Source organism: Neopelma chrysocephalum, unplaced genomic scaffold, assembly GCF_003984885.1.
Source record: "Neopelma chrysocephalum unplaced genomic scaffold, ASM398488v2 Primary Assembly neopelma1_97390, whole genome shotgun sequence".
Classification (NCBI taxonomy): domain Eukaryota; kingdom Metazoa; phylum Chordata; class Aves; order Passeriformes; family Pipridae; genus Neopelma; species Neopelma chrysocephalum.
In genome coordinates, this window is record NW_020926031.1 from 3,232,889 (window position 1) to 3,259,612 (window position 26,724).

At 37.4% G+C, this 26,724-nt stretch overlaps 1 protein-coding gene across 2 annotated transcripts in view; it reads left to right on the top strand.

Annotated features, from left to right (window-relative positions):
* Positions 1 to 26,724, top strand: part of BLNK (B cell linker) — a 100,433-nt gene that overhangs the window by 14,978 nt on the left and 58,731 nt on the right. For both annotated transcript variants that reach the window (XM_027672083.1, XM_027672084.1), the window contains exon 3: positions 19,106 to 19,152. In XM_027672083.1, coding sequence (XP_027527884.1) covers positions 19,106 to 19,152 — 47 coding nt within the window. The remainder of the gene's footprint in view (positions 1 to 19,105; positions 19,153 to 26,724) is intronic.

The window sequence follows — 26,724 nt, forward strand, 5'->3', positions numbered from 1 at the left end:
ATCATTTTGAATTATTTTCCTGCCAAGCATTTTCAAATATCTCAAAAGCAATTTAATAAAAATATTTAATGTCATAATCTAGAAATGTAATCCTCCAGTCAGAAATCTTGAGTCAGTGCAAAAGTATTTATTGCAGGAGTGGTCCCTTAATTTTTTCTGTAACAAAAGAGCATGTCTATTCATATTCAAATTTTGCTGCCAGAAATTATTTGAACCTTTTTTTTATTTTGTTTTATGCAGTAGCTGTGAATGATGGGAAGTGCTCGTCTGCTTTGCAGTCTTTAAGCTCCAGCACACAACAATCCAATCAAATTCTAAATGTCATGTTAGTCATAATTACATTAAATATGGATTAAAGAACTATCTTTTGACACAGAATTCTTTCTTCTTAGAGTTTACTGATAATTTTAAATGTTATTAAGTTCTGTGTACCTTTCAAGTTCAAGAAACATGAAAAAGTACGGAGGAGTTGTGGAAATTTTTAAGCTGTTGTGTCACTGTTTCTTTCTAACATGGACTTTGAAAGGCCTTAGCTGAAAAGTAGGAAAACTCCACCGTCTCAGGCTTCGTAATTTTTAATTTCCTCCTTTTTCTACTTTGTCTAAATATCCTATTTATATAAGTGCACCCCCTCTTTTGAGACAATTTGTGATTTGAAGAATCTTCATTTTGGTTGCTTTTGTATTCTTTCCTTCCCGAATAATCAGAACCTTTCACAATGCATGTAAGTTGCAACTTCACAACACTAACACCCAAAATTATTAGTAATGTTTAAAAATCCAGCCAGAAACTATAATCATTCTCCCATTGTTAAATACCAGCTGCTAACCATTTCAGAAATCTTCTAGCATCCCTAATCAGAAATTTTGTCCTTATGCTTTCACACTATCTGTTTCCAATACAAAGCTATAAACTCCTAATTCTCCACTCTTTATTTTATCCTTAAAGAGGCAGGTGAATATGGGAAACTAAAATGCCAAGTACACTTTATCACTGTTTATTTTCTGTACAAGATTGATCCTACAAAAAAATAAAGGGCAGAAAAATAATCAGTAGCATATTGTAAGTATCATAAGGATTATTTAATGTAGTTATTATAAGTTTCAGTGAGCGAGTCCAACAGGAAGTCTGCAAAATATCTCAGTAGATAGCAGGTTTTCTCTTCTCCCAGTACATACTTATTAAAATTAGTTTTATATATATAAGCACATGTAAGGGTGAACCAAGTTTGTCACTACATACTGGTAGCTGCAGCTCCAGCAATGCAAAGCTACCAGACAATTACAGACAGCTTTCTCTATGTTTGACTAAATGCCGCTGCAGGCACACAGCAGTTGGAAAGCATTAACCAACTGTGGCTCAAAGAAGCATTTGAGGAAGTTATACTTCATGCTTTTGTATTGACAGAGAACTACACTGAAGCAGTCAGTGAGAATTTCCCAGAGATACAGATTTAGACAAGGTCACATTTGTAAGATGGGTACTGTACCTTCCTGGCAGAGTGGAAGAAAAAGTTCAGGAACACAGGTTTTGCAGGAGCACTTGGCTTTTAAAAATTAAAATAACGTTTTCAAAGACTGAGAAAGAACTGAACTATATGTTAGGAACACTAATAAATTTGCAAGTAGCATCTCCTCCTGTAAATACTGTTTCCTATGAACCCAAAATTTGTCCTTTTCTTTTTTTTTATAAGAACAAAAAGAAATACTGGAAATTTAGTAATCATGTTACAGAAACGCCTCTCTGACCAGACTAAACTGATACCTCTATTGTTCCTTAACATCATGAAAATTGAAAGAAGCTGACAATAAATTTGAAGTAGATGAAATTAAAGCCAGGAGTTCCCAAAGACAACACACTCGCACGGATTTACCTGTCTTATTGGTGAGAGGGACCATAGAGCTCTTAACCTGAAAGGTATTTCTGAAGGTTTCTGAGAAAATATATTTTTCTGCACAAAAGTCTAAAGCCACCTGAATATTATCAATTCTCATGAGAAAGCATGAGCAAGGTTAAAAATCAATGTTGCAGAGGAGTTTTTCCAAGAAAAGGATGGCTCTTCAGGCTTTGTTGGTTTGGAAAGGTGAATGTGTACAATTCCACTGAAAACAAAAATCCTGTGAGAACCAGACAACACAGCAGGGAGAAGGGGCTCCTTGGGAATAGGCTGGGGAAAGCCTGAAGTTTTAAGTTGTTTATTTCTACTGGGTTCAGAAAGGAAGGACTTCATCAACTTTCTATGTAAAAACAGGATTGGATTAAATATAGCTGGCTGCAGGGTAAGTTTCTATTCCATACAGAAGGAAACTGGAAAGGCCCCAAATATTAACATGCTACTTGAGGCACTGAGTGATGGTAGCACCAAAATGAGCTAAGTTTTCAAGGAGATACATTTCAAGCTGCTATCAGTCAAAGAACTAACTGGAGTCCTAATTGGAGAAATGAAAGATGCCTGAAAAAATTGTTTAAAAAAATTAAAGCAACTGTAATTTCAAAAAAAAAAAAAAAGGCAGAGAAAGGAGTATCCTTTTTTTGAGACAACTTCTAGCAGTATCTGTCTGGATACAGCTACTACAAAGCTACTAAATGTAAAGTGACATGAACTAAAGCAAAACAAGTACACTGTTACTCCCACCAGGACATCCACTGGGATGTTATGTGAGGATGATTATGCAGGGACAGTTCTGTTGGTAAATTTTTCACACAGACACGCTTGTAGCTTAAGAACTGGATACAACCCACAATAGCCTGAGCACATTTTGCTAATGCTGACTGAGCTGTTATGGCTGTATGAAAATCCATAAAGTCTACAATGCAAATTTATAGAAATTAGAAACATTGAGGCAGAAAGACCAAGTTATCAAGTGTCAGGGGGTTTCCCTTAGTAAAATGAAGCCATCCTGTTTTCTTTTACAGGATGACATCTGCTCTGAATAAGCATGATGCTAAGGGGAAGAAAATAAAAAGGCAAACAGGAAAGGAACACCAAACTTGTAGATTGCTACAAATGTAATGACTGCTAAATTTCAGTGCAATATTGTCGTTAATTTAAAATGATCGGCAGATGGCTTGCACAACCTGTCAGTTACCAGCACACTGCTAAGAGCAAAGAAAGCTTCCAGCCATTCCTAGCATGGCTCAGAGGACACTATTAAATATTTATCAACCTTTCCATATCTAAAAACTCATGGAATTTACTCACATTAAAAAATAAAACCAAAACACATACAAATGCAATTGCAGAGATCTTTCATTAATGAGTTTTCCCAGTGCCAATTCTGTGCATAAGCACAAACCTTACCATTAGGGATTCCAGCCTGAAGTTTGGATTGCAGTGCTGGGAAACCACATCACACACTGGTGCTCAAGAAGAGGCACGCTGGAAAGAATTTAGAATTCCCAGTGGTCCTACAAAACCAGTGTTTAGAAGAATAAGAATTTCAATCATTTCATGTATTTTAGGCCTCTGGAATACTAAAAGCTATCCAGAATTCATATCAGTGTGGCAAATGCAGAAACACAGTTTCTATTTGTAGGGTACTTGGTTTCCTGTACAGACTACTACCTGTAGCATTTGACTTTGTATTAGTAAACAAATAGGCACAAAATTCCTATGAAAGATATTTTAAATTGTTTATTAATATTCTTGAGACCTGCTGTAGAATGTTTTTATTTTGTTTCTTTGCTTTTCTGTTTATTTCCTCCACTGTTCCTGTGTAGCTGGGCTTTTTCATTTAAGAGTTTAACTATTTTGCCCTTTGCTACTCGAATACAATTTACTCTTTTAAAAGGTGTTATTGTCTGCCTTCATTGCAACATAGTCCTTGAAAAGGGTAAGGTTGAGAATTGGTAAAACTTTACAAATGCCCAGGGTTGATTTGTCATGGTATGACCCTGGTAGAGTAAAAACTTGACTTCCCATTAAACTTATTTAAATGTTCCAGTAAACTAGAACATTTGATCAACATAATACAAGTAGGTAGGGTGCTTAAATATCTGAATGTAGGATGAGATATAAACAAATTGAAAAAGTCATACAGCTTTTTCGGTTAAAAAAGTATACAGATATTAGATTACAAATGTATAATTTTTACTTACGGATGATGACCTATTTCACTCAGAACTACTGAAGGCAAACGTTGACATTTGCCCTTAATCCCTAGTTTCCTTTACAGTGTCCTGTAAAGGGGGAAATCCAATGCTTCATTTGTGCATTAGATTGTCTGGGTCCCGTAGTATATAAAAATCAGATAAGAGAAATGTCTATATGTGCCAGCATTGCATTGGTAAGTGAAGGAGACTCTTCACTGGAACAAACAAACAAACCAACCTCAAAAACTCAATCTCTTACCTGAATGTTTTTGATTCAGGTGGTTTCAGAGTATCTGAAATGCATCTGTACAAACACAGCACTGAATTTTAAAGAGGCAGTAGGGGAAAAAAAAGGCAAATAAATACTGTAAGAATGAGGGTATCATCCCCAAAGCCTGGGGTTATATTTGGTCATATATACATTCTCCGAACAGAAAGTCCTCTACTGACAAAATTTCAGTCTTTTTTAGAACTGTACCATGCATTATTTATGGTGTTATCGTTTCTTCCTTTTCCCTGTCCAATTAAGTATTCTTGAACTTTACAGTGTAGTGCTACATTTTCTGTTGGGTCTTGAAGGATTTTTGTGGCTGTGCTCATGAATAAATTCAGGAATATAAGAAATTGAGGAACTCAACAATTAGGTCATAGGATTTTTTTTATATTTTCCTATGTTTTTCATCATAACACACAAACCACCTCATTGGTTCCAAGTAGGAGAAATACCCATTTTGGCAGCACAGATAAAACTGGTATAATCTGACATTTGCAGACAATACCTGGATTTCCACAGCGTAACATGAAGTATGGTTACAACGTCAAGAGTTTCTTGAATATGATTTTGCCTTTGTTGAGCTTCAGCTTGAAGTAACCCCTATTCATGAATTTTAATCAGCTACAGCCAAATAGAGCCACTTTTGTCATGTTAAACAGTACCCAGATTCACAGACACTCTGCATAAACTTGGTTATCAGTCAGGTCAACAACTATCCCAACATCCATCATCTGAACACGTGCATGCTCACATACACATCTGAATGAGCTGCAGATTCACTTTCTCACACAGAGAAAATAGTGGGAAGCAGTAGTCATTTTAGAAACACCTTACAGTGCGAAATGCTAGGGTCTTTTACTCAGCAGGTAATGCAATAGGAGAAAAAAATAATTTGTTTTTACTTATTTAAGTGTTCCTGAAGACATCTGGTCATACTATGCAGGTATATTATATGGCTGGTCAATTACAGTCACAGGTAAAAAGCCATAGAAAATACGAAATAAAAACACAATTTACTTTTACTACCTAATGATTTTTCTGGTGTAGAAATGCAACACTTCTGTTTAGGTTTATGTAGGAAGTGCACACCATTATAAGTTATTTCATTAATTTAAAAGGAGAAGTTTCTAAATTTATTTCATTTTCTAAGTCTTTATTTCTGAAGTTTAAAATTTGTGCTTCGCTCCCCCTCAATACTGAGAAAAATAAGTAAAGGTAAAATACAGATTTAGCAACAACACTCATCCAGTGGCCATCCTAAATTATTAAGGAGTTGAGGTTTCTTATGTTTTTTAGATTTCTATTGCACCAGAAATAGCTACAAGTAGTTGCATCCTATAATCAAAGTGATATGGTCATTGCTAGCAGCTCTAGTTACTGGAGTGAATGTGGAAGGCCATGTTGAAAATAGTACTTACAGTATTTATTGAATGATGAAGAAGCTTAGGTAATAAAAATTGACCTGTTTTATCCAATAAAGTTGTTTCATTTTGCTCATGGTCTACTAAAAAAAAAAAAAAGAACTGGATTCACATTGATATTGAACACATTACAAACCTTTTAACACAGTGGAGGAATAACTTCTAATAAACATGCACAATTTGTCAACATTTGATAATTAACATCAAAATTCAAATGTTTTCTCTTTGAGTTCTTTTCCTCTTTTAAAAGTGTAAGGATGGCTCTTACATCATATGATCATCATCCATTATTGTATCCTGACTTCCACAAATCCAGCAAATCATTTAGAGAGCAGCATGTTTTTTTATATTAGTGCTTAATGTTCATACAATTTCTAGTTTGTTTCTGCATGTAAACAATATTACACAACAGTCATTCTGAGCTATAAATTTCTTTAAAACCTTCATTAAAGCATTTAAACAGAAAAATGGAAATATTCACTGTAAGTTAAATTTCAGTATTAGTCAATAACTGAGGGTGAGAAAGGGAAAGAAAGTCAATCAACAGCAACTTTTTCCTAAAAAGAAACTACGCCCACACACAAGGAAACTGAGGTTAGGAGAGTAATTTAAAATTAACTTATTGGTCACTTTCACACTGCATAAATATCACTGGTTTTCAGATACCATTATAATTACAGACTAATATTAGAACTGTTTGCAAATATCTGCATTGTTCCCCTGGAATGGGCTTATTTTTTGAAGCCATGTGAATTTTCAAAAATTAGTACGATGTGAAAAAACACTTGCATGTACAGCTTTGACCTCTTCTCTTGCTCTTTGCCCATTAATGTATCTCAGCTGGTTTGTCTTTTAACATTCCAAAACTTTCAGTAGCTTTCAAAGCTCAACTTCTCTCAAAGAAAACATGCTGCTTTTCCTTTGTCCTCCCACTCTGAACTCTGCACAAGTTTGTTAACAGATTTAAAGATATACTGCTCCAAAATGGTCAGATGGTAGCAGACTGAAATTCAAATTTTGTTTCATGAACTACCAGGAAAGAAACAGTGCCTTATGTCAGTGGAAATTTGGGATTTCTTGTAAGCATTTAATCTTAGTTGTCAATAACATGCTGGGTCACTGACTTATAAGCCTTGAAACAAAACTATTTATTTTTAGATACTTTAAAAACGTATTCTACTGTTTCTTTCACTTCAAGACACATGTTCGCTAGCTACTGTAATCTAAATTTTAAAAACTGGTAGAAAAAGTTCTTTTCTAGAAGAGATTCATGTATGCTTATGTACAGTGGACAGTCATTTCAATGACATTTGGCATCATTTTTATAACGCACTCTAATTGCCTTGTTCACAAATAACTTGGATCACTTCAAGAAAGAGCCAAAAGGAAGTCTGTTTCATATCCATTCCTGAACAGTACTGAATGCCATAAATCAATGCAGAATATCCTAAGAGCAGGATTATATAGTCTGAATACTTAGAAGATTTGAGAACTTCAGACAGACATGGGCTTCACCAGATAACATGAAGCATCAAAGAGAAAAGACTGATATTTACATTTTTGAAGGTTCATCATGCTGAGAGGGAAGGGAATATACACTGGGTACCCCAGGACCTTGATTAAGTATGCAGATCCAGCATGAAATCCAAATAAATAAATGTTTGTGTGTGAAGACCAAACAGCAATACAAATGTATAAAAAACACAAATACTGTATCATTTACATACCAATACACTGAAGAGAAATATATAAGCACATGAACACAGCAACTTTGTTTAACCTAATATGATGAGTCCTATATTCAAAACATCTCCTTTTTCCTATTGAAATCAACTAAGAGTTTAAGATGTATTAGATAGATATGCATCATTTGACAAATAGGTCATTATACTGTTAAATTTCTGTATAAGAATAAAGGAGGTGAGGTATTTTCAAAGCATCTTTTCCTTTGCTTCTTTCTAACTGACATTATCTGTTTGGCTCATGATAGCTAAAGTAAAAGGAAATCAAACCTCTTAAATTAAGTTACTCTTTACCTTTATAGCTGTCCCCACAACATCTATCATCCAGAAGCATCATTAGCATCAGATGTGTTGCACTGATAGAAGACACTGTTGATTGCATTAGACCAGAAAAGACTTTAATTAAACCATTTAAGCACACAAGCAAATTTAATGGCATCCCAGAAAAGCAGGGGACATTGGCATGTGGAGGAGGGAGTGCTATATTTACAGGCTGTCTTTCAAATTTCCAAATTGAGAAAAATAAAGCAGATGTTTAAATCAAATATCCTTAACCACTTTGTAGCCAAGTACTTACTGAGACAGTTTCTAAAGCTCTTTGTGTCACTGGTAAACACTGAATAATAACACACCAGCCTTTGGCTTCATCCCTTCAAGCAGTGGCTCTCAGAATTCAGGCCATAAACCATTAAGTAGCACTCTGCACTGTATCACAGACCAGGAGAGAGGTCACCACTCTGCTATACCTGTCTTCCACCCCATCTTAGAAATCTTCATCCACATTCACCATGCTGTGACCCAGCACAGATGTTGTTTATACTCTGAAGACACATAAGGACATAAACAACTATACATGCCTTTCTCTGGTGGTAGAAATAGCTTTTTCTGTTTGAGCCAGTGCCACATGCTTCATGCACTATTGGCAGATGGTCTTTTCAACACATGACAGTCAAGAAGGTTGAGTTCTTGCAGCAACTTAGATCTGGCATGTATGCTTTATAGTAAGAGGTCTTATTTGTATTGAATCTTGATATTTCAGCTGCTTACCAAAATTACCACAACTACTTATGGTGTTCCTTCTCTTCCTTGCTATGACTGCCAGCACCTTAAGGTCTACCTTTTCACAAAGTTATTTCAGCCATCGAAAAGCAGCAGTCACGATCTTGTTGATGGAGTCAGTGATTACTCATTATTAATGATGTTGCTTGCTGTGGTTGAGGTAACACAAATCAAGCAAATCAAGTGCTCATTTTCATGATGTCTACAGATATACATACCTAACATTTTCGTGACTGTATGAATTAGAGAGTATCTATACCAGATAGCTATAACCATTGTGATTATTAAAATGAAGCTAAGCAGTGGAACTAAAGCACTACCTCAAAAACATAAACCAGTATGAAAGAAGATACAGCAAATCCATCCCACTCTCCAGGGGGTACTTTCAAAGTCAAGTAGCTTGGCAGATTTCTGGGTGGGCATATGAAATTGTTTCTTCAATGTAAATGGGCAAGGAGCTTATGAGGTGGTTTATTTACAAACAGGAGGCACCAGCCGTCAGAGCATTCAGAGCTGACAGGCACAAACTAATTCACAGTTGGTTTCTGATTCAGCAAGGGCATTTATTCTTATCATTAAGATTTTCTACTTCTAGTTTCCTTAATGAAATTTAATGTGCTTACAATTAGGCAGATGTTCTTTCTTAATCTTTCAAGAATTCTCTCACATATAGGTTTTACTTTTAGGACTGCTGTTGCAGCTGACTGCCACTGACAGCTTCTGCCATAGTATTTGCTCTGAGAGGTAAGATGATTCTCATACCACTTCTCTACAGCTTTTTCAGACTCAGCTATTTTCCAGCACTTCTTGTTATAATTATTGTTTTTATCTAGATGCAGGAAAGCGGAAGGCAGCTGAAGGCAGTGTCAGCAGGGAGCACATCTGCACAGTTCCCAGGCCCTTGGCCAGCAGGGGAGAGCTGAAGGCCCTAAATCCCCCACTTTCTGGGATTCTCCAAGATTGATCCCATTGCTCCCAACAGCCTGAGATACTTGTGGAGCCTCTGTATTCAATTATTTGGCTTGTATAGCAGCATTTAAGTAAGATTATGACATCTTTCCCCAAGAAACAAGGGTCCTTGCCAGCTTCACCTGCCAGTGACCTGAGAATTGATTCCTGCTGTGCTATTTCCTGTTGTTATTTTCAGCCTCTCTCATGAGAGCCGGATGGAAACAATTAGCACCCAGAAAATAGTTTTCTATTTCAATGCAATGCACAGAGCATCTTCCACCAAGACAGCCTCAGCCACTGTTCCAAGATATTACTCTTTCTTCTAAGTCAATATTCAAATACTGAAAATGTCACCGCCGCCACCACCACAACCATTTTAGCTCTTGACTCCCCTCATTCCTTCTGTAAGCAAATTAGATTAACTGAAGGGACTATTTCATACCTGCTCTACCTTCCATCTTTGCAACATGTATCCATTACACGCAGATTTTTGCTAGCACCAGCTCTTATTTGGTGCATCAAGGTTTTATCCAGATGGAAACTTTTATTTTTGTATGATTATTTTTCAGCCAGGCCTCTTTCCTAATCCAGTTCCCCATAAAACAGCTGGTGCCAGCATGGAGGAAGTAGGTGAAGCACAGTGCCCAGAGAACACACCTCTTCCAGAGGTTTAAGGCAGCTGTGAAAAACACAGCTTCAGTGGGAGATTTCACAGAAGCACAGACAACTGAAGAAGTTGCTGCCAGGGATGGGGGTGGATCTCCTCACAAACTGTTTTCTCCATCTCACCCTGCCTTTCTAGCCAGAAGCTTCTCTTGGTTCAAGAGAGTTTTCTTTGTTTAATTTACAGCTGATTCAACTCACAAAAGGATCAGAGAAGCACTAAAGTCATCACAAGGATGGGAGATATGCCTCCAACCCAGAAAGCCAAAGGAGAAGGGAGGGAGCAAGACTGGCCCTTTTAGCAGTGACACCCACTGAACTGTATGTTCAGGTGCCTCATACTGCTTAGCCCTGTCCTGCCTGGTGTCACCTCACTGGCATCCAGTAGAAGGCTCCATCATAGCTGTGTTTCATAACATACACACAAATATGATATGGGGTAATAAAAATAAAACATGCTCAGGTTATCTAGGGGCAAGTGACTCTGTGAGAGGTAGGGAGGATTGTGAAAGAGCCCCCATATCCTCACCTCAGCAAGAGCCTGGTAGACCAGCCATGGCAGAGACATCTGCTCACTTAAGGAAATTCCAGATAGCAAAACCAGATTGTTTCAGTAGGAAAGATGAGCTAGAAAGAAACTGCCTATAACCACAAAGAAAAGGAAGAGAGGTTTTTTCACAGCATAAGCTAGACACAGAAGGGTACCACTTAAATCACCTGCATGCAGTTACTGGAACAGGATTCAGGTAGCTGGAAGCAGCAGCTGGCCTCAGACCCGGTTCAGCCCTATCAAAGGACAGGGTTAATAATAGAAGTTGACAGCGTCAATTCTGTTAGATGTCACTATTAAACTGGGTCGACAGCATATTGCATTTCCACCTTGGGCTGAGTCCTGGGGAAAAGTCAGTTCCTAAAGCACCAGTTCTGCTTCTAGCAGGACTCCATACTGAGGAGTCCTGTTTCTTGGAGATCTCAGGTGACTGGTGTCTTGACTACAGACTAGAAATATTTTCCAGGCCATTAATTCTTCGATGTGGAACTTGTGACACTTCAATATTTTCCTCTGCTCTGAATCAGAAGGAATAGTTGCAAGCTTCCCACAAAAGTAAAATAAAGTGTTTCAGAACCACTAAAGCAGTAGCATTTATGTGCCTCATTTGCGTCTTTTACCTTACATTAAAAAACATCAAAATAAATTGATTCAACTTTGCCAAAATATTTTTTAGATTCTTAATCATTAATTAAGTGAAAGGAGCCCTGCAGAACAATTTGTTTTAATTGATGAAGCATTTTTAGAGATAAATGGTTCTGCTAGAGGACTTTCAGCTGGCCTTCTGACTTTTCTTTTCTCACAAAAAGAAATCAGATTTCCTAATCTTGCAGCCTACATCAGCAGAGGCTCTGCTGGTTTTTGCTGAGGCTAAATTTCTAGTGGTCACAGTTGTTATTTCTGTATGTGGTGGCTTGCTTCCTTTTTTCAAACACTAAACCCCATTTTAATTTGCTTAAGGATATAGTGGTGCATTACTATTAAGATATGGGAAGTGGATTTATTTTCTGTGTTCCAGTAAATATCCTTTCACTAAGGACATGCAAATATAGAGCTCATGCCACAGAACATTACATTGTCAGTGAGGAAGTTTATCATTTTTGAAAGAACCTTGCAAACCTCTCATTTCTCCATCAGGCAGCCTAAGAATAGTGGGGACACCTATGCTCTAGGAAAAATAATATGAACTTTCCAATTTTATGCACTATATATGTTGCAGAACAAGCTGTAATGTCTTAAAACAAGGCTATTTCTGCAGCCAGCTTTCAAGGAGGGGACCATTCACTCAGTATGTGAGATTGAATAATACAGGTTCAAAAAGTCTTGGACAGTCAAGTATAAGCAAGCAGCTCCTGGGGTATACAATTGGTTGGAAACCCTAGGTCATAAACAAATCATAGGTGAACCCTCTCATAGCCCATAAAGGAATAAAGGATCTTTCATTGGAACTCTTCCAAAGCAAAAAGGATTAGTCTTAATGTGTGCACTTCAGGTACTATTGCAATCGACAATTTCCTCAGAACAATGCAAACCACAATGATTCTGAGCTACTATTGCAGGAAAAAAATCTTTCTTTCAGGGAAAAAAGTTTCTAACATCTCAACAGTTAAAAAAACGTGGTAGTGAAGGCAGTATAGACTCCTCAGTCTTGGAGTTCCAGCAAAACCATATAGTTCAGTGCATATTAAACCTAATCAAATAATTCTAAAAAAACCCTTAGTTTTCATTTGAAATATCAGAGCAGCAATACTAAAGTACATCTACAGCAATACTACACTCCATCAGTGGTAATAAAGTAATCCCTATTGTCCTAAAAAACTGTGAAGTACTCTACTGTTCCTTCCAGCATGAGAGACATCTAGATCTCAAATTCCCATAACATGTTGAACACATTAGATGAGGAGTTTTTTAACTAAAAACCAGCCTGAGGACAAAATACCGGCAGCACTTCCTGATGGATAACAAATCCACAGTGGATCAAGAAAACCAACCCCAGTAGACCTATTTACAACAAGTATTTCCTGAATATATTCCCTTGCTACCAACACTGCTCTCAACACAACTTCATTTGTATTATGCAGGATTTTATATAAGCCAAATGCAGAGATAGCTGCTGTGAAATCTTAGAGATGTCACGTATATCAACAATTCCGGTGCTACTAGCATGACTTATCCTTATGCTTCCACTACTTTGGAAAAGTATCAGTGTCCAAGTGGTAAGGAGCAGCCCCGGGGAGTACAGACAAAGCCAGAGTGACTCTGCACATAGCAACTGGCCTCCTGTCATTGCAAGTGCTCCCACTCAGACCTGAAAGGTCAACAGCATATTAGAACTGCTAAGCTCCTGCACTGGATTACCAGCTTCAGGACAGATAAGATTGCATCTCCCAGCTCTGGCTGGCACAACTGTTAACAACTAATCTTGTCCTTAGAGAGCAGCTCTGCAGCAAACAGGATTGCTGCTTGGCTCTGCTTTCGCACTAAAGCAGGAGGCTCGCCTATCGGAAATGACAGCTGCTGTTTCTTATACCACTTTTATAACTGTGACTTTAGTTTCACGGCAGAATATCAACATTTGTGTTCAACAAATATGATTCACTACGTTTTGAAAGGAAGAGAGATGGAATGATAGGGGCAGCATATGATTCACCACAGCCTTGAAACTGCACAGAGTCCTTTCATTACAATTATATACCAATATTTTTTATCTCAGATATTTTCAACAATTATTATGAGCTAAGAAGATTCTAAAATAGACATTTGCAACCAAAAGCTGACCAATATAGTTTGACAATTCTTGCCACAAACTGCTAACCCCAAAAAATAAACTATTTTTTTTTGCCCACTTCTGATTACACTTTCACTGAAGCATTTTGCTTTCCTTCTTCCTTCAAATTTATCTCTGTCTTCATCCAGCCTTCTCTTGCCAATCCACTTTATTATTTGGAAGACAGATTTGAATGATGCTTTTATATTTTTCTATGTTCTTTTTAAATTGCACCCTTTGATTATAGGTATGGCGCTCCTAAGCCGTGTTTTAAAACATAATTTTTAAAATAAGTAATATTTCATTTTTGCATATCTTTGCAAAAATGATACCTGTTTTTAGTAATTTATCAATTATGTATATAATGGCACTGGAGGCAAAGCTAAATTAAAGCCTCAGTGGGATAGCTATCACACAGAGTTTTAGCAAGGGTTTTTTTCTTCAAAGACACTAAAAACAAAAGCTAGACAAAACATGGAAGAGAACAGAAAAATACTTTTTTTAAATGCTCTTTGAATAAAAATATTAATGAGAAATAAGGATATCAACCATGATTTGGCCAATGAACATGAGAATAATTTAAGCACATGCCTATATGCTCTAGTGATTCAGACTCCATACACCTTGCCCGAATTCATGTGAGATCTCAGTTTTGGCCATGAAGTCCTGCTTCCCCTCCTCCAGGAGCTTACACTTTTGAATAATGTCACACCTGAGACACGCATCACAGCTCTGAAGCCAGATTTCTCCTGATGTCCATAAGAGGTCTAAAATGGGTAGCTGTCAAACAATTTCTTAAGTGACCTTGATGAAATTCTTTAACCCTTAACCTCACCTTTTTTAATCCTCATGCTCCTTTCAGCCTTTTCTAATGGAACTGTTCATCGGGATGACCCTTCTCTAGCAGGAGGCCATGCATTCATAAAGATAAACCAGCACCTTGCATTATAGAAGTGCGTTATTAGTAGGATTTAGTTTTAACTGCTCTGTGCCCAGCTAAAGTACAGGAAATTGCAATTTTAGCATGTAATATAGTTATAACCTGTTAATCTGCTATGAAAACTGGTCTTACTATAAAGTCACTTTGCACACAAAGTGCTCTTGCTACCACTAGATGTCAGTTTTACACACTTTAAAATGGACCAATACCTTAAAAATAGTAATCCTCCGTTCACAATAGAAACATCTATTACGTCAATCTTTCTTGGCTGACCTTTAATTTTAAGGATTGCACATTTTATTTACCTTCTTCTCTCCAGCCCCCACCACCCCTCACAGCACAGTTCTCCTTTATCTAAGAAAAAAAGACCTAACATTTTCCACTATGCATTTATTCCATGATTTACTCAGTCTGAGACACTCTGACAGTTTTTGCCAGATATTGTTGGCAAAAGTCTGTAGCTCAGGTTGCATTTCTAGAGGCCAGCACTGAAATCTTACTTTTATTCCACAAAGATATTTTTATATTCCATAAGGACATTTTTACTAAGAACTGTCCTATCTTCTCTGACTAATTACAGATAGGCTACTGTGCCAGTTAATAAAGAATATAATTAACATGGCTTATTACACTTCTAAGAATTTTCATATTTTTATTTATATTGATTGCCTAAATTTAGATAATTTCTATTTACACTCCAAATTTCTGTCTCTCAGAAGTAAAAAATATAGCTATAGTCTTTTTGTCAATACCAAACAGTTTTCATAAACTAGTCTTAACATAAACTTGGTCAGACTGAATACAGAACCTCTGTATCATGCATTTACTTCAGCATATCAAAATGAAATTGCCTTATGTCACGTAAATCTTTACTTCCTTCCCTTTCCTCCCCTCCTCAAAAGAAGAAGAAAATTAGGAGGAAGTCAAACTTATTATGCATTATTACATTCAAGTGTACTTATACATACACAAAAAACAATTAACTCATTTCACAGCAAACATTTCCAAAGTCACTCATGATAAGAACAGACAGCTACAGAACACAACTCTGCATTGTTGTAAGGCAATGACAAGACTGTCACCTTACATGCAGCTTTACTGTCCAGAGATTGACAGCTTATCTAGCAACACAGTATGTTTGTTTACCATAATGTCAAAGGAATCCCCTCATTCTCATTCACATCAAAATTTGACCTTTTCAAACTCCTACAGATGCTTCGTAGCTCTCCTGGGTTGTTCAAGGTATTATTTGCACCTGCAGCCATCACCATCTTACACAGGTGGTTACCTAGCAGAAGGGCTGGAAAGTAAGGAAGGGGAAAGATGTGCTTCTATGAACTTAAAAATATAGTTGAAAAGACTGTATCATGCAATCAACTGTATCAACAGCCTTTTTCAAAGACATCTGAAAACTTTTTTGAGGCAACAACTCCATTAAAAACATCCCTTAGCACAACCTCAGTTAGGAACTGTGAAAACATGGTAAAAAAATCCAAAGTAAATGCAGAGGCCAAAACACATGAGGTCCCGTGACTTCTGACAGCAATGTTTATGACTTAGGAGCCTTTCACAGAGAAGTGCTACACCTGGGGCAGGCAAAGGTGCCATATATGCTCTGTATTGTTACAACATATTATTCCGCTCCCCTTATCTTCCTACCGCACTTAGCTTCCTCAACTAGGACTCCACTTGCACGCTCACTATCCCTTACCCACCTCCCAGCCATCCTCTACACATCCCCAAGAGTGCAAAATGCCCAAAGTCCCACCCAGTCAAGGCATGCAAGCCACATGCACACACACTGATTGCCTGCGAGCACATGCACAGAACCAGAGCACCTCAGACATGCCAGATCACTCTGAATGTACTGCACAGTCCACGTGCATGAGCCAGTTTAAACTTCTCCAAACAAAAATACACAAAACCTACTTATAGGTCTGCAGCTCCAGATCATACAGAAACTTACCTTCTCTTTGCTTTTGATGTAAGGTGTCCCCTTTGTCAGCACCCATGCTGGCAAGCAGCTACAGCAGGATAGGCCATAGGTCCAAGTAGAGCTTCTGCAAGTAAAGGAGCAAAAGACACACCTCAGACATTTGCACCATTACTGCCTTTTTCCCCCTCCCCAATACTGGTTGGCTTGATCTGCAAGCTAAGAATTTTGGTTACTCAGCTACTGAGCACAAAAAGTGAGCGACTGAGAAAGTTGATGTTGGATGAATGAAGCAGCCAGTAGAAATGAGGAAATCAATAGCAGGTTAAAAGGGAACGTAATTTTTATATGCTTTCCAAATTGCACTCTAATACGAAACTATAAACATAAAACAAATAAACACCCCAATCTGTCCCTTTAGTTCCTCATTGTATATTTGGCAACTCAAATCCCTCCAGGAAAGAAACTACTTTAACTTCTTCTTTATCACATATATTCATTTGCAACTTATTCCATTCATGCCAACATGAATCACTAACAACGTATATCATAAGCAACAACAGAAGCAATGGATAATTAAAACCTGGAAGCATGAGTCAACTTCCTACAGAAGCTACCATTTCAAAAGTGTTGAGTTTGCAAGATATTTTCATACTCTTTCCTAAGGCCAGAATTCTGTTGCAAAAAAGCAGCAGCAGCTCTTAGTTTTAATCAATAGTGCATTACAAAAAAAAAAAAAAAAAAGGAATAAAATTAAAACTCTCTCTATAAAACATTCACCAATATAGGAATTGCTTAGATCCATTACTTCCTTCACTACCAAGCTCCACTGGTAGTTTTAAAAGTGCTTGATCTGACCCTACACACAGCACTTGCCTGTAGGGAAATGCAAGTGTGCTTAGGCAGCACAGTTCCAGCAAACATCATCTTGGAAGGACAGTAGGAATTACACAAGCTATTTGTCCGAAATTACCAAGCAATTACACTCTGACAATCTTAATACACACAAGTAAATATTTAAATAATCTGTTTTGCGAAGAAAAGAGAATGAGCAAGAATCAAATCCTTACAACAAAAAGCATAGCTGCCTCCTCCCCCTCTTATTTAAAAGGTGCAGGAGCAGGGGAGGAAATGGCCCTAATACTGCTGGTCATTGATATGCAGAGGCAATTTGGTGAGTCATCACTTCAGCTGATGTCTGAACAAGCCCAGATGGGCCTGTATGGCAATCAGATGGCTCAATACAGTTTTAAATTTCCCCAGGAATTTGGTGATTTCTAGATCTGCTAGATCATCTGCTAATTACCATACCGTCTACAAGTAGATATGCAGCTGCTTTTTTGTTACAGTATAATTACAGGCTAAGTATTAAATGTAGGGGGTTCTCAACTGTCTGAAATGGCATATTTTCACAACAAATACGTCAAAGAAATGCAGAGATTCACTGGAATTTAAATACGGACTGAGGAAATGTTTTCTCTGAGAACTTACATGTTCTCCACTTGATCTCCTCTCATACACTTTTTATTAGAGTCTCCATTTCTATGGCTGATACAAACACATCTATCATGCTGGTGAGATGGTGAGAGAAGAGACAAAATAGTTTGGTTTGGGACTTATGGCTGGGGTGTTATTCAGAAAAACAGACAGACCTGGGCAAACATCAATCATACTACAGTGAACTCAATATCACTGAGTTCATTGGAAAGTATCTGTTTCAGAGATTTCACATCCACTGTTAGGTGTGCCAAGGAAGTCTCAGGAAATAGGCAAATTAATTTCCTCTTCCTGACACAAAAATAGATGGAGGGTTAGAATTGCATCTATTAAATAGACGCGGTTTCAGCCTGACCTATCTGCTGAAATCAATGCTGACAAAGAGGGCATTTTAGCATTGGCAGGTTTCTGGACAGAAGCCATGCAATCCCACACTCGCTCTGGGTAAAATCCAGAGACTTTACTGGAAATTTTGCGCTACAGGAAAATCCATAGATAAAAGAAAAGGTTTACTTAGGCTAGCTTAAAACTCTGACTTGAATGCAAGCTGCACACTAGCTTGAACATCAAAAGCAGTGCATGGACTCCTTGATACAGGCCTACACAACTACACAAACTTTTGAAATCATTTGGTGAAACTGTTTTCAGTACCTGAACTGGGTTGTGCGGCACTAGAATGGGCACTGTATGTGTCAAGGTGGCACACTACAAATTCTTTTCCTTTTTCATCACCAGCTTTTCATGAGTTGAGAAGTCATGCAGAACTTTAGCACAAGAACAGACCAAACATGGAGTTAATAATATCCCAACCATTGTTAAAGTATCTTCCACTCAGCCATTGTTATACTAATCTGCTGATTTCAGTAAAAGAAACCCAAAGAAATTCTGTGCTGGAGAGACCATATTAAATGGCTTGCTTATCACTTTTTGAATGATACATTAACCAGCCTAATTTAATCTGCCACATGCCCAGTAAAATTCCGGTTTAACAACGCAGTGTGAGCTACCAGCTTTTTAGAAATGTTACAACAGGCCAGTAACAAAAAGTTAAGCATTAACCAAGATGAGACAAGTACGTAGCTACAAAACTAAAAACCTGTTTTTTCAGGTCTTTGCTTAGTTCACTCTTAAAAATGTCATGTCATTCACTTCATGGGTTGCTCTTGATTAAAATAACCTTTATTTAAAATATAAAACCTATTTTCTGTCTTTTCAGAATATATCAGACTATGAGCTGAGCCGATTCAAAATAATGCACCAGCCGTAAGTTTCTCATTATTTTCTGCTTCTCCACTGAATGACTACTACACTGTTGTACTCTGTTGTTTCCCTGGTAATAAATTAGGAAAAATGAGAACTGAAACCACCTGCTCATGTGAACAGCATTAACTGATGTGGGTGGAACTTCCTCAGGATTAGGATCCTGGAATGTTTACAAGAGCTGTGGTTCAGATCAGCTGACAGCTCTTCTGCTGTGTGATATTCTTCCTCAGAACATATAGAGACAACCTTATATTAGGAAAAGTACAAGTTCAACTTATTCCAGAATACAAAAGCTCTTTGCTTGTATGGTGTATTTTCGGAACTGGTTCATCCGCTGCTTAAGGATCAATTTAAGTGATCGGTTTAACAAAGTGCTATGTTGAAAGTAATTTAAACAGAGTTTAAATACAGTACTGAATAAGCAAATACAGATATAACAGTTGGGAAATGCCTTAATGTTTTTTGTGACAAATTAAGTTAATTTAGAAGGATATTCATAATGTTCAAGTATATTATTTCTCTTGTAGTACTACACAGAAATAATATTGGGGAATTTTCTCTATGAGCCAATGAAACCAAGAAGACTTCAGATTAATACAGAGGATCTTGTTGTTCTTCACATAATGGTTGTTATTTTTCCATGTAGCTTCCCTCCTCACCTGCTAGCTGGGAAAACATTGTATATATTTATAAATTGCTTTCTGAATTCCACTCTATTGGTAAGAAACTGGATGAACTTGAAGGGATTTTTACCCATTAAATTCTTATTCCTATTGATAGGAATTTGATGAGCACATAGGTAAATATTATTCTGGGTTTAATTTAATAATTAACTAGATAAGTAAAGAAAATATCAGAGGACATTCTTGCAAAGCAATTAAGTCTAACGGGACATCATTTTGAGAGAAAATGTAGAGAGAATTAATATAAAGTTAATCAAGGATATGTCCTCTGTTTCTGTGATATACCTGAATCTGATCTACTACAATATTGAGGCAAATAGGAATCTACTGAACTGAGGCCACGGGTTCCCCACTGATGAGGGCATTCAAGCTTTGGATTCTCAAACTGTGTATCGGAATAACTAAGGTGTTCTGCCATATGAATTCTGTTGTCCAAAGTATTAAAATTCCTTAAATGCACAGTGTGGATGTCATATCCCTAGTACCCACTTCCACTCTAAAATCTGTTCTTACATCGTTCTACTTGCTATTACAAAAATTGCCTGAGTCTGTAGCACTCAAACAGTTCAACTGGAGAAGGTCTATATTGATCCATCTAAGCCATCTGAACTGGCCTGTTCAAGCCTGTTCATCCAGCAGATAATTCCCAATGGACCAAAACACTAAGGATAGATAAACAGAAAAAGAGTAATTGCAAGACAAGGTGAGACTAAAATCTTGTGTTTCTCCTGGCTGTGGCCAGTGCTTCAGGTCTCTGCCTTAATAAAGTTTCTTCATGGGGCTTCATTAGACAGAAGCCAGATTTTCTGCCATGCCACCAGCAAAAGCTCTTTGCCTTTACCCTTCTAGTTCTCGCTAGTGCAACACTTGGCATTCTTATTTTCTGTTAGACTTTGAGTCTACAAAGGCTATAAATGTTCTGGGAAATAAACACAGTTATTCTGCAAGGACATCTCATCACAGATATACCAGGAGCAGTTAGTAGCCATCCATGGGTCAGCTTCCCTGACCTCTGCACCAAATACCTCCACTAACTTAATGCAAGGCTCTTTTCCCTCTATTCAGTACTAAACCTGTTCTCTAAGCAGGAAGAGATTACGAGGGCAAAAGAGACAAAATGGCTTACCTGGGAAGAGTTTATCATAGTAATTCTGTTTTGCTACTCTGAAGCAAACTTTTTTTGCACTACACTTTTCATGATGTCTCTTACCATACTCCATTTTTTCAATCAGTGTTGGCTTTGACAGCCTAATGACAGCCTGATATAAACTAGTTCTCATCAACACTTAAAGCCGCAGGTCTACCTCGATTGCTTCTAAGCAGCTGCTAAATCTTTGTAGTGAATTATCAAGGTGCAGTCTCTACTAGTGTTCTATCCTACCCCTGAAATGCAATAATCAAATATTTCTTTCCCCACTTGCCAAAACAATAATAGAAGAGAGGTGCTGCTTTCAAACACAGGACAGCGGAGTTCCGAGTGTCTAGCCCAAACCCTCTCTGGAGCTGGCTGCTGAGGTTGGGAAACAAACTGCTCTCGCAGGTTTATGTTTTCACCAGTCCTGAAATCATATTGAAATCTTGAGCTTTGCTTAAAGCCCTTCCTCCTGCAGAAGCACCATTGTATTTTTCACTCCACACAGCAGACTCAGTTGATACACCAAAACACTGAAGAAGTTCACTTTCAAGAATGCCAGTACACCTGCATCTTCCACGTACTTCCCATCAGAGAAGTTTCAAACATCCCACTGACTACAGTCATGGGCTCATTTATTCATTGTTAAAATTTATGCCAGGAAGAACATCACACTACATTCAGGAGCACTCTTTAAGAGAGTGCAGATAACAAAATCAACCTCATACCACAGATATATCAGAATACTGGAACTTAGGTCCTTTCCAAACATACTGCCTTGCTGTCTTTACTTAACATTTTAATAAACAGTGCAAATAAGATTGGTATTTATAACTGTATTCAGGAAAAACTGGCACATAAGCTATAACTCAATTATAAACATCATAATTTGGAAGCACATCTTCCAAAGAAAGAAATTTAATTACAGCTCCATCACTTCACTGTAGATAGTCCAAGACTTACAGTATCAGATGTTTATGCAGAAGCTGTTTCACAATGCTTTCAGCACTACTAAAGTTCCATCTTCCCAGGGACCGTGAAATTAAAAGACTGCCTTTATAGCTAATGTGATTAGAAATTCACTCCAGATCAAACTCAAAGTAAATTTTGCTCTCAGCTCAGGAGCTCTGGGGACTGTTTTCCAAAATCAGGACTGAAATCTTTCATCACAAAATCAGTGCTCTCTATCACATGTGCAAATTCAAAAGCCTGTTCTGGCTGTGTCAGGTTGCTAAGTAAATGAGAAACCTTCGTTTGCAAATCAGGTATGAGGTGTCAAGTCTTGAGTTTACCATTTGTATATAGCAACGTGCAGTTATGGAAGATCCTGGGTAATAAGTGAGCTGTGTTGAGGAACACATAATTACAAGCTCTGTTTAATTGTGGCGTGGGCAGCATTTGATCTCCTTTGCTTGAAATAAACATCTACCAATTTTCACTGCTGTGAAAAAAGCTATTTATTTTACCAGGAATTTATAGTATATGCAGTATATGCATACATATATGCATGCATATATAGTATATGCAGTATACTATAATCTTAAACCAAGTAAGTATTTTGCAATTAAGATTCATTTCTAGATTCATTTCTAACATATGTTTTTCATTTGTTCATAATTTTTAATAACTCCACACTGTCCATCCTTGCCTTCCAAGGACAGGCAATGCCTTTTCCTGAGACATATGAATAAATTCTCAATTGTGAGAGCTGTTACCTTTGTAATGTTGAGGTCTTCCACTTGAGATGTCTGCACTTGCATTAATTCAAACTGCAAGAACCAGAAATGTTACACATTAACACCTTTTTTTTTTCTCTCCCCTCCACTCCCATTATTTTCTTTTATTTCTTCATTATGAAGGTAAACAACCTAATGTGGAAAATTCACTTTTCAGTTTGTCGCAGACATCAGCATTTAAATACAGGGACAAGTTCCCCATACACCAGATGCAAAGGCCTGGATCACCTCAGCTCCTTTGTAGCTGGGTCACAAGTAAGTTCCTATGGCAAAATCTTTTGTAATTATGGTGTCCAATAATCACTAAACCTGGATTTCATAAAATCTCCGAGCTGAAAAAGCAAAGGTTGTAGATGACTTCTTTCCCAATACTTAGCAAGTAGGGATGGTTTTCTCCCCTCCTTGGTATATACCATAATGGTTTTCTAGTACCCTATATTCTTTAAATGACTCAGGCTGAATGTTTCATGTCTAATATGTGGATTTAGTTCCTCACTTTCCTTAGTTCTTGATGTAGCTTAAATGGCACTGAAAAATGTCCACTTATTTCCAAAACTGTAAAAGGCCAGGGCTGCTAATTCAGAAGATACCTCTTCATACAGTGGGACCTCCCAATAAAAAAATGATACTGAAAAGAGACCAAAAGAGGTTTTCACTACGTAACTCTAGTGTCTACAGGAAGCTTCCTTGGTAGCTATATACATTCCAAAGGAGAATAAAAAAGTATCTGAATTTTACTTCAAATCACATTTTTATAAATTATTTACTCGTTTTTAGCATAGAAAAGCTATGACAAAAGTCTACCCAGGCATCAAATATTTACAGAGGCAGCCATTTCCTACTGATTAGAATGAATTCTGGATATTCTCCTGTTCACAGGAGGATATAGGAAATATTTTCTCAGCAAAGCAACACCACCTTGCCTCCTTTTACAGCAGAAAATATTACACTTCTGCAGCAGAAAGGAGGCAACAGACACTTGCATTGCAGCAGTTTCTCTTCTATTCAGCCATGAGCCATCGAGACTTTTGCAATGACACGGTTACTTGAGAAGGAGGAAAGGAGTATATTGTGTTCCAAGTTCTCAGAAGCTCACTTCTGCTCTTGTAACTAGACTATTCCCTGTGTCATCTTGGACCTAATGACAAAACTAGTGTTTTGAAATAATTTTTGAAGTGTTTTGCCAAAGCTTAGCAATGAAAGAATGGAAAGATCACAGCATTAAAAGCCTTGTGGCACCACCATAAATCACATGTATTTGAACCTGAAGCCACAGTTTAATCATAACACCTTCCCCATTTCAGTTCCCATGTCAAAACAAGTACTTAGCCAGGCAAACACAGACAGGCACATTCCAATACTATAAAGCTATAACTGGGTATTTTTCCTAGTACTAAGGAAATTCAATTCAATATTCTAACCAGGCTTTGTCACAATTTTGAAAAGTGCCAAAAATTTATGACAGTCTATCTTGGCAAAATATGCCGTTAACTATTTAAGACCAATAACACTTGATATTTTCCATAGATAAACAGTGAATTTATATTTTAGTCATCGGTTTATGTTGAAAGTAACGCACGAAGGAAAATGTAAAAGGGAGATACTGTTTCTGTACAGCACATTCTCCTATGACTGTAACCACACAGAAGACCTTTTCAAATGAGCTTTCTGAACTGCACAGGGAGACGCAAGGTAAAATTACATTGGAGGTGTTCTAGGTGGGATAAAAACCCAAACCCAACACAGAAGCCATTCAAGTTGTTGATATGTTCAGCTGAAGAGCAATGTACAGCACATTTTATTCAGTCCTGTGTAGTATGGCTTTTAGATCTGAGTGACTTGCCTCCTGTCAGCCCACCATCTGATTATAGGTCACAATTAAGACATCTCAGAGATGCAGTACATAGGCAAGTGTCTTACCTGTCTTGCAGCATCCCTTAAAATTTTAAATGAAAAATATTTTAAGTGAACACAACTATTTCAGTGGCCTTTCTCACCACACAATTTCTTCAACTGCAATTGTATAAAGCTACTAAATAAAGTTGACAGGAAATAACTGATTGCAAGCCTATATTTCTTATAAAGATAAAGATGTAATTAGAAACTACATTTGGCAGAGCTTATAGAGAGAAAACAGATACCAAGAATCATTGGAAGTCACTGGAGACTGTAAATAAAAAGATCTTTGAAAAAGATACTAGAAATAGTAGCAATACAGTTCTCTCAAAAGCTGAAAATATACAAAAATATACAAAATATACAAGTTTGTATTCTCTGATCAAGTCCTGACATCCAGATACTTCCTGAGATCTTACTACTTTTCAAATAGCAATGGTGGCACTTCAGATGTTACAAGGCTAAAGTATTACAGGTGTGGTTAAAGTGGGAACTAACTTGGCAATGTTTTAGTTCCCGTGGTTCTGTGGACTAGATTCCTGTCGCTGGGCTGAACAGAAAGAATATACAACAAAAGGTTTTCTTTATGCACATACCACTGTTAGACTAAATTATCATTATTGCAATTATGAGGAATGCTTCAGGGTTACAGATATATTGTCAGAGTTGGAGGATTTTTCCCATTTTCATGAAAATTGCATCCATAAACTCCAATGAAATAAATTAATTTTGTCCTTTCTTACTGAAAACAGTCCCATTCTCAAACAGATGAAATACCAGTTGATATTATCTGGAGGTCACCAAAGAGCTGATAGGGTATGAAGATGCTGGAGAAAATCCCGAATTATCTTCCCAACACCCTTGATGCTGCAACAAAAACCAGTTTCAAGCTGTCTATCTTCCTTCCTTGGCACATTTTGTCCTCCCTATCCCAGTCAGGAAAACACAGAGAGAGGCACAGAAGTTGCTGTCTTAGCTGGCTTATGTCAGTATATATAACATATAAATCAGTACTAGAACTGTCTCCAGAGTCTCCTCTTCTTCAGCCCCATGATTTTCCATTACACATCAATATTAGCATGTTCAGGACCATTTCCAAATTAGAAAATTACAGAATTAGTCAACCTTGCCCAATCATTTTTCATGGTACCCTACCATGCTCAGCCTACGGCATTTGAAGGGGTGGGGCAGAGGTAACAGTCTAAGAGTTTCTTCAATATTGGAAAATAATATGCTCATTTTTATAGAAGTTAAGCAAGATACAGCACAGATTCTTTTTGATAACAGTATGACAGACTAGTGCTAAATAATACTAGATATCAACTAACCTGCTTTGAAGAGCAAGGGTGGATCAGCCTCTGAGAACAAAGCCTATACTGGTCCAGCTGGAGGGACTGTAACAATCAGCTTCATCTCACTACGTTTCAGCAAAAGTAGAAACGTTTATCTTTGTAAGTAATCTAGACCAGCCTAAATGTCAATAGAATATCAGTCACACAGCACCTCAATTAGAGTACCAAAAATCAAAGAAATGGGTCACCTTTTTAGGACACATATCCAAATAACCTGCTTATGTTTCTACACAAAGCCAGAAGCAGGACCAGAAGCGGAAACTGTTGCCCAAATCACAAACCAGTTCTTCACCACCATCATATGTCTGGACAGGATTCTTTTCCTCTGCTCTGTCAGTTGATGTTCTTTCCTTTTCTCTATTACATGGCTGTACTCAGACCACAGAGAAGAGGTTGTTGTAGTTTCGATTCACTGGTTTTTCTTCCCTTTTAGAAAATCATATTCGGTAGACAGAAAGTGTTGCACCTGGGACTCAAAACCAGAAGAAAATAACTTCTAGCTCATTCAAGCAAGGAAGTGTGAAGGGCTATTAATTAATAATCTCATTTTAGCAGAATTCCACATGTGCCCCAGCTCAAGCACACACTGGGCAAAAAACAGAACAGATGTCTTAGCTCTTTTTGCTCCAAGTGTCCAAACTGGAGTCCTCTCAGTTTTTGAAAGAAATACAATATTTAATTTACAGTGTGTTATCAACATATATTTACGCTCCCTGAAAGAGAGACATTTCATTCTTCTTGCTTTAGACTAGCTTCTGTGAAAATGAGTGGAA